Below are 11003 nucleotides of genomic sequence, written 5' to 3'. Positions count from 1 at the left end.
CCAGAGTTTCTAAGCCACTGGAATTTTCATGGCAATAGGGGTAAGAAAATAATCTTTTATTATTCATAATAAGCCCCTTTCAAATATGTATTAAATTTCAAACTTTAGATTTCAAAATAGCTCAGACAGCTAATAGAAATGTTCAGCCTACTTCAGGTAAGTCTATATAAATAACTGATATGAGATACTTATGCAACTAGAATTCTAGTCATACATCACTAAAATAAGTTATTCAGAATTTTATATTGGTCTTATTCAAAATCCTAGGAGAGAACTTTTAGGAAAATAAAACTTAAAACCAACACTTATTATTATTATTTTTTAACCAATATACCATTTACAATAGCACCAAAACCCACAAAATACTTAGGGATAAATTTAACAATATACGTATAAGAACTGTACACTGAAAACTATAAAACATTGCTCAGAAAAATTAAAGAACACCAGAATAAATAAACAGATATATCACGTTCCTGAATCAAATAGTCAATATGGCTGAGATATTAATTTTCCTCCAAATTGATCTACAGATTTAATGCAATCCCACTAAAAAGTTTAACAGACCTCTACACAGAAATTGACAAGCTTGTTTTAAAATATATATGGAAATGCAAAAGACCTAGATTAGCCAAAACAAACTTGAAAAAGAACTAAGTTGTAGAATTTATGCTACCTGATTTCAAGGATTACTATAAAGCTGTAGTAATTAAGACTGTCATGTTGGTGAAAGAATAGACACATAGATCAATAGAACAGAAGCGAGAATCCAAAAATAGACCCACATGTATGAGGTCAATTGATTTTCAACAAGGTGACAAAGTAATTCAATGGCAAGAGTCTTTTCAATAAATGGTGTTGGAACAATTGGATATTCCTATGGAAAAAAAAGAACCCCTGGCCCTTGATTTACACCTTATACAACAACGAACACGAAATGAGTCACAGACCTAAAAATAAGAGTTATAACCATCAAATTTCTAGAAGAAAACATAGGAGGAAATCTTTGTAACCTTGGGTTAGGCAAAGATTTCTTAGAATGCAGCATAAAAGAATAACTCATAAAATAAAATATTGATAAACTGGACTTCATCAAATTAATAATATTTGCTCTCTGAAAGACAGTGTTAAGAGAATGAACAGACAAGCCACAGACCAGAAGAAAATATTTGTAAATCACATACATAACAAAGAAATGATTTTTAGGATGTTTTACAAATAACTTACAACTCAGTAATAAGACAAACAACTCAATTAAACGATAGGCAAAAAGAAAAAAAATTTAAATAGATATTTCACAAAGGAAGTGTACAAATGACAAATAAAGACATGAATAAATGCTCAAAATCATTAGTCATTGGAGAAATGCCATTTAAACCACAATGAAATACCACTACAAGTCACTAAAATGGCTAAAATTTAAAAGACAGACAATATTAAGTGCTGTCAAAAATATGGAGCAATTAGAACTCACATTGCTGGTGAAAAGGAAAGAAAATACTGCAGCCATTTTGGAAAACAATTTGGCAGTTTCTTATTCAGTTAAACATTTATCATGAAAGTCCGAAATCCTACTCTTAGGTAGTTACCCATTGAAATGAAATGAAAACGTATGTCCACACAAAGGTTTGTATAAAAATCTTCGTACCAGCTCTGCTCATAACAGCCTGTGGTAGGCAGCCTCCAAGATGGCCCCTAATGTCTCTACCTCCTGGTATTCATGCCCTTAATCATCGGCTCCCTTGGATGCAGGCTGGACTTACTGATTTAGTTCTAATAAAATATGGCGGAAGTGATGAGATGTCACTTCCAAGATTAGATAACAAGAAGATGACTGTGGCTTCTGTCTTGGGAGCACATTCTCACGGTTAGATTGTTTATGCTGAGGGCAGCCACGTGCCTGTGTATGGAAGCTGACCTTCCGAGGCCTGCCAACAGGCCTGCGAACGAGCTTGGAAGTGAATCCTATCTCTTCCCTCACCCAAGTGGAGCGTTCACATGAGCCCTCAGCCTTTGCGGACACCTTGGCTACATTCTCATGAGAGACCTTGAGCCAGAGATGCTCAAGCCATGCCCGGATTCCTGACCTACAGAAACTATGAGATAATTAATGTTTATTGTTTTAAGCTGCTAACTTTCAATGTCATTTGTCACATAGCAATAGCTAATACATAGCTCAAAACAGGAAACAACCCAAATATCTATTAACCAGTGAAGGGATAAACAAATTGCTTATTTCTGTAAATGGAACACTACTCGGCAATCAAAGAATGAACTATGCATTGATGAATATAACGACCTGGATGAATCTCAAAAGCATCACGCTAAGTGAAAGAAGCCAGACTCAAGATAACATACTGTATGATTCTCTCTATATGATATTCTAGAAAAGGCAAAATTGGAGTAATACTGAGTAAGTAGTGAGTGGGTGATTACCTAGGGCTGCAGATGGATGAAAGGAAATTGAATGCAAAGGGGCAAGAGAAAACTTTTTGGGATGATGGGAATGTTCTTTACATTGATGTTGGTGGTAATTCCACAACCGCACCTTTATCAAAATTCACCTACATGCACACTGAACATGGACATATTACTACATGTAAATTATACCTCAATGAAGTTGATTAAAAAAACAAGTTAATTTCCTATTTTTTCAATGACAATTTATGTTTCAATGACTTACTCACAGTCACAGTATTTGTGGAATCATCATCTTTAGGTTATAAAAACCTGTTTTAACAAATGCAATCCAGGTAGAAAGTTAGAGTGCAATTAAAGCAAACATTTAAAGCTTAGTTGAGAGTTTTGATCCTTCTTTAAGAGTCATTTGAAAAATATCTGGTAACGCTAGAAAATGGAAAAGAACATCCTAAAAGCAGAACTATTTTCATCATAGGGACAAAATAGCGATTTCACATGGGGCTAGTTATTTGGGACTTCCTTCCCATTTGGAGATTTACTAGGAATACATTTTGTGGGAAATAAACCTGCATCTTCCCTTGTCCCAACTTCCTCTACTCGCTTCTAACTCATAAACAAAGTCCAGCAACTTACAATGTCCAGAACAGTTTGAAAGATAATTTTACATTTTTACATGTCTATCATCAGAAGGTAGCAAAATCCCAGCTGCTTTTGCCTGAGCTCACTTTGGTAGAGTTTTTTTTAAACTCATAAGCATTTAAGGAAAAGAACGCATCATTTTTTTCTTCTGTCTTGGCAAAGTCCTCAAAAATCGTGAATCATGGAAGCAATTAAAAATAGAAAGATGAAAAACTCTGGGGACATGGAAAGCCAACCCAAATGGGAGGAGGAAAAAGAAATCACAAGCAGGAGAATGAAAAGAAAAAAAATGGGTGAAAATGCAGTATGTTTATAATTGTTACCATAGGAAAAAAATGTGCCAACAAATCTCAAACATCAGGGAGGTCTGAAGTCAGCAGCTCACTAAGGAACAAGTTGTGCTATTCTAAAGATATAAAGAGGAGCTAGATCATCTTTGAAATGTCATTCTGTAAAAACTATCATAAATTTTTTCTTAAGGGATTCTTTCTCAAGACAGAGTAATGTAAGAGAAGGGAAATACTCCTTCCCAATAAAACTTCAGTCAGTACACAGCATCTGGAAGTTTCTTGCAGTCATGGCCCCAAATAGGAAAACACTTTCATGTGTTTCATCTTTGTAAGCTAGTGTGGAGACACGGGGCCCCTGTGGACTACCAGAAATAACAGGAAATTTGGCATCGTGGCATGTTAGAACTGGAAGGAACCACGGATTTGTTTTCTATTGCTGTGTAACTAATTATTACAAACTTAATGGCTTAAAACAAAACAAATTTATTGTCTCATAGTGTCCGTGGAGTCCAGGCATAGTTTAGGTGGGTCCTCTGCACAGGGTGTCACAAGGCTGCAATCAAGTGCTATCTGGAGCATAGGGTTCTCTTCCAAGTTCACTCAGGTTGTTGGCAGAATTCAGTGGTAGGACTGAGGTCCCCATTTCCTTGCTGGCTGTTGGTGGCTAGAAGCTGCCTTATGTCCTAGCCCTGTGGTCCTCTCACAACATGGCAGCTTACTTTTCAAGCCAGCAGGAGAATCTCTTTATACTCTGCTACAGACTGAGTAGCTCTTATTTGAAATGCTTGGGACCAGAAGTGTTTCAGATTTGGGGTTTTTTTCTGATTTTGAAATTTTGGTATTATACTTACCAGTTGAATATCCCAAATCTGAAAATGTAAAAACCTGTACTAGGGAGTTTTATAATCATGCAATCATGTTAATCATGTACTTATGGGAGTGACCACCCCATTACCTTAGCCATGTAACACCTAAGCAAGTATCCCATCATATTCATATCCCCGTCCACACTCAAGGGGAGGGGATTACGCAAGTCACGTACACCAGGGAAGGGGAATGCTGGGGGCCGTCTTAAAATTCTGCTGCCAAAACCATTAACACCATCCAGGCAGCTTCTTACTTCACAGATGGGGGAAACTGAGGCCCACAGAAGATAAACTAAATTACCCAAAAAGTCATGAAGTAGTTATCAGGATGGAAAGAGCTAGATCCTGGTCTCTAAAATCCCTGTCTAGTGCCTCCTTCTGCCATTGGCATGGTTAGGGGTAAGGCTGTGTTTCAGGAAGGAAGGGGAAAAGCACCATGACGATGAGCTAAGCCACTAATCATTACGTGGATTCTGTGACTCACAGAGACCTCGAAAGAACACTGACCTGGAGGGTGCTGGCATGGTGACTCAGTTTCCGTGAAGAGTCATAGTCAGTAGGATTGGCCAGCAAACGACTGGTACTTTCGATCCAAGCCTCAGTGCTCTTCAGGAGCTCGCTATATTCCTCCATCTTTAGCGTGGCCTGTGAAAGAGATGCGTACAAACTCAGGCCGGTGCCTCTTCCTGGAGCTGAATGACTCCTGAACGAAGAGTTAGTTGGTGTCGGTCAGTGGGGTGTCAGGCCTCGCAGGTCTGCGCTCCCCATGTCTGGGGCCACTTGCTCACCCGCTCCATGTTATGATCCTTCCAACTTTTAAGACTAATCCCAACCATGGGTGGAAAGGATTTAAGAAGTTCTACTCCAACGCTACAGGCCTCGCCAGAGTTCCAGCCAGCCTCGCAACTGGTTCCCATTTTACACTTCATTCTGAAAACTGGGCTTGTGCTTTGTCCTGTTCAGGACCTTATCCTATAGTTCTTCTAAGACTCGATGCTGCCTCACTCTTGCTAGATCACATACACAACTCACCCAACCACCGCGCCTATTTGGAACAGGGGTAGAGAGGGTATTTTGTCCCCAAATGACAGTCTTTCCATGCATGGCTCCCTTCCTGGACACCTGAGATCGCCTGCTCTAAATTCCCATTACTGGTCTTCATCCATCCACTGGGGAGCCCAGTGCTTGCCTGGACTTGTGACTTTTGGGTTCTTGGGTCTGCCTGCCCAGTCAGACCTCCTGCCTGCACTTAGCATTGAAATCTGTCCCCTCAGTGCCCACGTGAGCCTACCGTGTGGCTCTAGCTTCAGGTCCTGCAACTGGCAATTCAAAGGAAACCGGCTGCCTCTGAATATATTTTTTGTTTTGTTTTAAACCCATCTCAGTACAACCATATGCTATGTATTAACAGCTATCATGTGTCACAGCTGTACCTTATTTAATTGCGAGGTTCTAGATTCTGCTCTCTGTGACACTTGCTGATACTGCTGGAAAGGAATCATCAAGTTATCCATCCACTCTTGAGCCTGTCCCGGGTCCTGCTCAACAATGTCGTGAACTTCAGAATCCAGCTCATTTAGCTTGGAATGCCAGAGGTCAAGCTCATCCCACATTTTCTGGAAAAGGAAGTCTTAAGTCAACTTGATGAAGATGTCATAGTTCCTGGTGGTAATTCCTAGTTTTCATATAGTATATGCATTTGTAAATGCTACTGAAACATTACAGAAACAAATCAAGGCATAGTTATTAATTTATATCCAGCAACCATTTGTGATCTAAACTGAAAAACATTTATCTTGAGCTCTCCTAACTGCAACTGTATTCACTTCAGTACAAACAAGCTGCAGGGGAACAGAAAGACCCAGACATTTCTAGAAATGAATGACACAAACAAGGTCAATATGGCCCTTACCTTTCAAGAGTAACGAGGAAAACATTACATTTAGAAAAGGGCTTGGGGAAATACTTGAACCTATTTAGACCGGTATATATATGTACTTAATCTAGAAGGCAATTTTAGTAAGTATAAAATTAAAACTGACAAAAGAAAAATATCTGCTGACTCAGGATTAATGAAGAGGCAGAAAGCTCTAGCCACATGTATTAATATCATTAATGGCAGCAACTGCTGTTGGCTCAAGAAACCAATAGGTTAGATGTGAATCTGAACTTGGCATAGGAAAATTTCAAAGGTAAAATATTCAATTTTTACTTAATATTTGCTTAAGAACATAATTTTGAGAAGTGGGAAAATCTAACTGGTTAACTTACGTTCCTCTGCTTAAGACTCCAAGATTTTATCCCAAAGTGAGCCATATTCTGACCTATTTTAAAAGTCCCCAATTATATAGAATATTTCTTTAAAATGTAGATTAGAAAAGAATCCTTTCCATATACAAGAGTTTATTTATTTGGAAGTTAAGAAGTAGAATATCATGTTTATTTAGTTTTACCTAAGATTTTATTTCCCAAGACATTTTACAAGGGAAATAATTTGGAATTTTTATTTTCCTTATTTTTACTTTGGCAGTCTAAAAAAAGCTGTTAATATCCTATTGAATTAATTTTTATATCAGTCTTCCCAAGATGAGATCCTTACCTTCCTTTACTTATAAAAATGCTGGTTCACAATGAGAAGCTCTCAGGAGTTTGGGTGTATGGCCACCATGGAAAAACTGAGAATGATTCTTAAGCACAACTTTCTCTATCAAGTGTCTGAGGTTATGCCCCTGTGGATCTGGTTTAGGGTCTCTGTGCTTCAGGTTAATTCCAAGAACTCACCTTGTGATGACTGATGAACAGGGGCAGGGAATGGATCAGAAATACCAAATGCCGAAGGGAGTTAAAGTTAAAATGTTACCTTTTGAATTTCTTGAGCTTTCTCAATATTTTTGCTTTTCTGCTGCAACATCTTTTCAACATTATGAAGTCCATTGTTAATGTCTTCTATTTTTCTATTCATTACACATGATGGTGAGCTCTTCAAGACGTCGTTGCTTATCTGTTACAAAGGACAAAGAGGCATTTGGCTTAGAGAGGTTTCCTGCACTCTCTTCACAGGTTCAAATGACAATCACTCTGCTTTTACTTGTAAGAGCTGGAGGAAGAAGCTTTCAAATCATACTGGCTATTGTATTAATGAGAGTATAGACTCGCAGACTACTAAATGGCAGCTGTGTTTACCTGATCTTTTAAATCCAATCTTAAAAATAAAATAAAATAAAAAATTGTTGAATGCAATCCATATATACATTACAGATACGTGCTGTGTTGGGCCAAATTACTGAGTGGATGATTTGAAACATACCCGTATGGATCAAATGATATGAAAGAATTCCTGGGGGAAATTATTATATGATCTCTTCATTTTTATGAGAAAATCCTCTGCACAGATCTGTTTTCAATAAAACCAAACTTACTCTCAATCTGACTTAAAAAAAAATTTAATTCCTACCATAATACTCATTTTGGTAAAACAGCCTTCTAAAAGTAGCTATTTCTTGAGGATGCAAAGAGCTTAATTTTTCTCTGGGTGACTGTTTCTAGTGGATGTTTTCCCGGCGATTAGAAATCTAACTGCTGAACAGTGTAATTTTTTTATCTAAAAGATTTTCTTAAGAAAATAACTGTGCCAGGAAAGATAATGAATGAATGTTAAATGTATCATTTTCCAAATACCTGATTAGTTTGTGTTCTTGTTTTGCTATGTTGATAAGGCTTTCTCTAAATTGGGGTGGGGAACCTGCAGCCTTGGGGCCACATGTGGCCTTCTGGATCCTTGAGTGCAGCCTTTTGTCTGAACTCAAATTTTACAGAAAAAATCCTTTCAATAAAGCGATTTGTTCTATGAAGTTTGGATTTGGTCAAGGGACCACACTTGGGGATCTGGAGGGCCACATATGGCCTTGGGGCAGCAGATTCCCCACCCATCTTTTTAGTTTTCTAAGGGAAAAAAATCCCACTATACCTGTATAACCATTGAGATTAAAACCATCCTATGTAGATAGCACACAGATGCAGAAATAAAGGCCAAGTGACTTGCTACAGTCATGTGTCAAGGCACTAGTTGAACTTGTCCCATGAAGCCCCTAAATCCCCAGATTACAAATCCCAGACTCTATTCACAACATCAGGCTATTGATACTTTCATAGCATGTTTTTATTCCACAGACCATACCACGGTCAAGATTATTAGGAAAAAAAATCCCACGTTGGTCCTGTATTAGCTGACTATTGCTGGCTCTGTAACAAATGACTACAAAACAAAGCCTAAGGATATTTTGGGCAGTTATTCTCCTGGTGGAAATGTCCACCACTTAGATACATTAGGATTGGCCATGATATAGGAAAAGTAAGTAGCCATCTGAATTATACACAATGGTACTCTGTCGCCCAGATCCTTGAACTTCCTTTAGATCCATCACACAATCAAAATTAGTTGCTGTTTGTTACAAATATACAAGTTCATAGCAGAAATTTTCAATCTTGAATTTGAAACACTAATTTTGATTATTATTTTACTTTGTTAGGGATTTCACATTATGTATTCAGGAAAATAACATTTAGTTTCTCTCAAAACATTTAGTACTCTCTTAAAATCAATAGTACCATGATCCTTGAGAAAGTACCTAACAGGCTTTCTTGTGTATTAAATCAAAAAGAATTGTTATAAATATATATCAGGAGTTTACGTGTTTTTTACACAGACTAGATTTTCCTAAGAAATATGTTATAGAAGTTAATGACAGATTCTAGCAACTAAGCTTGAAATCTGATTTCTTGTGTGTTTACTTAAGATATATTTTATTTATCAAGTTATGGGTACTCTAAGCTTCAGGAAAAAAAATACAAAAATCCTTCTGTGGATGCTAGACCAAATAGAATTTTGTACTGTTGGATAGGGGCTGCCTTTTTATAATCCGATAAAATTGTCTAGCTAAGCTCTTATGTCTCCAGTAGTATATTTCTCACCATTTCCTTAAATCTGGACTTTCAGGTATAAAGATTTACTCAGGCACATTTTATGGGAATTCTGTTAACATCATCATTGGATAATCACTGTATGTTGCTAAATGCTATTCCTAGTGAGTTGTGAAATTTGTATTCTTATTGCCCTTGGTTGTAATTTCAAAATTTTCAGGGAATATATTTTAAAGCAAAGTACTAGTCATGCCCAGAATTATTACATGGTTGTACAGTAAAATGTAATAATAATAGGCCAAGTGAAAGATAACATATAACTATTTTAAAATGCAAGAGAAGAAAAACTAAGCATCTTAACAATTAAAAATATAGATTCCTAATTCTGTTATCTTATATCACATATTTAGAGCATCTTTATCTGAGTATTCAATACACAAAATCATCACTTAAACTCTATTAAAATAGTCATAGCTGAAATCCTGACAAACGAAAATGTGACATTAAATGACATTTGCTTTTTTATATTCATTCAACTCCATAAATAATAACACTAGTATAAACATTATTACCTTCTCATCTACGTCTTCTAAGGCTTTTCTGCATTCTTCCACCTGGTATTCAATCTCTGCAGGGACTATGGTGTACATTTCAGAATACTTGATTCGTAGTTTTTCCATAATATTCTCAAAACTTAGCTTTCCTTTCCTAAGAATGCTTTGAAGCTCCTAAAAACATTAAGAGTTTCAATACTCACAGGACTAGGGGAAAAGTTTAACTCTAAAAAGTGAAAGCAGTTTTCCAGCACAACCTTATGATTTAAAGGGGGATACTTTGCATGACAAAACCTCACTATTGATACAAGTTGATTAAGCCTGAGAGATACTCAGTTTAGTCAGATGATGCTTTCTAATTTGTAAGAATTAAACCCGATATCTCTTCATAGTGTCACACCATTGTGGAGAAAAGACATTACAACATCTCCTGCTTCTAAAGTACCTCTAGGATTTAATTGTATCTCGGTAGCAGTCCTGATCTAAAAAGCTGCAAGTAGCAAAAAGTTTCAAAGAAGTTTTTTGTTGTTGTTAACTTGTTGCTATTTCTACTTCTTCCTGCATTATCATCACAATGATTCAAGGCCACTAGAAGCCCCATGCTTAGAGAAGAAGTGTCTGCTTTCATGTAATTAGACAGCCCAGCAGAGCTCCACTTCTTTCAAAAGGGAGGGTTCTGGTTCCATGCAAAGAATGTAGGTTTCAGGAGATAAAAGAAACCTGAACAAATAGTCTATTGGTTGTGGCCTAGAAACAAAATCTGATCTACCTTCTCCTGCAGTAATTATAAAGCAGAAACTCGTTTGTTTGGGAAAGTTTCCCAAAGATCAAGTGGAAAAATACTTCTTGACTTTACTGGTGCTTTTTTGTTGTTTGTTTTGTTTTTTACAGTAGCTGTCCAGTAGCATTATTTGTGTTAATGGACTGAGTCACCGCACTAAAGAATGATTACAATTTTAAATGACTCCATGAAGTGTCACTGTTTTCCCTTTCAGAATCCTCAGCAGAGAACAGATCTAGAGAGGGAAAGTTAGAAAACAAGTTTCATCCTGTTTCATCTAGACCTAGCCCAGGAGGACAGGTCTTCAATTCAGAGCTACACTTAGACAGCTCCCCATGTAGACTGCTTCTGTGAATAAATTTCCTTTTCAACATTAATATGTAAAAGCTCTGGTTAACAACAGCAGGCAACTTTTGAATCAATTTCCAAATGCTCTTTTTTTTTTTGAGACAGAGTCTCACTGTGTTGCCCGGGCTAGAGTGCCGTGGCGTCATCCTAGCTCACAGCAACCTCAAACTCCTGGGCTCAAGCG

General features: G+C 37.2%; 1 protein-coding gene across 1 annotated transcript in view; it reads right to left on the bottom strand.

The window, feature by feature from the left end:
* SYNE2 (spectrin repeat containing, nuclear envelope 2) overlaps window positions 1-11003 on the bottom strand; it is a 295242-nt gene that overhangs the window by 120681 nt on the left and 163558 nt on the right. Inside the window, exons 52-55 of the mRNA XM_012656034.1 lie at window positions 9709-9864; window positions 7077-7217; window positions 5650-5832; window positions 4724-4861 (exon numbers count right to left, since the gene is read on the bottom strand). Of these exons, the coding sequence (XP_012511488.1) occupies window positions 4724-4861; window positions 5650-5832; window positions 7077-7217; window positions 9709-9864 (618 nt within the window). The remainder of the gene's footprint in view (window positions 1-4723; window positions 4862-5649; window positions 5833-7076; window positions 7218-9708; window positions 9865-11003) is intronic.

Source organism: Propithecus coquereli, unplaced genomic scaffold, assembly GCF_000956105.1.
Source record: "Propithecus coquereli isolate 6110/MARCELLA unplaced genomic scaffold, Pcoq_1.0 Scaffold5, whole genome shotgun sequence".
Lineage (NCBI taxonomy): Eukaryota > Metazoa > Chordata > Mammalia > Primates > Indriidae > Propithecus > Propithecus coquereli.
The sequence above is the reverse complement of the archived record's forward strand: the minus strand, read 5'-3'. Positions and strand labels throughout refer to the sequence as shown.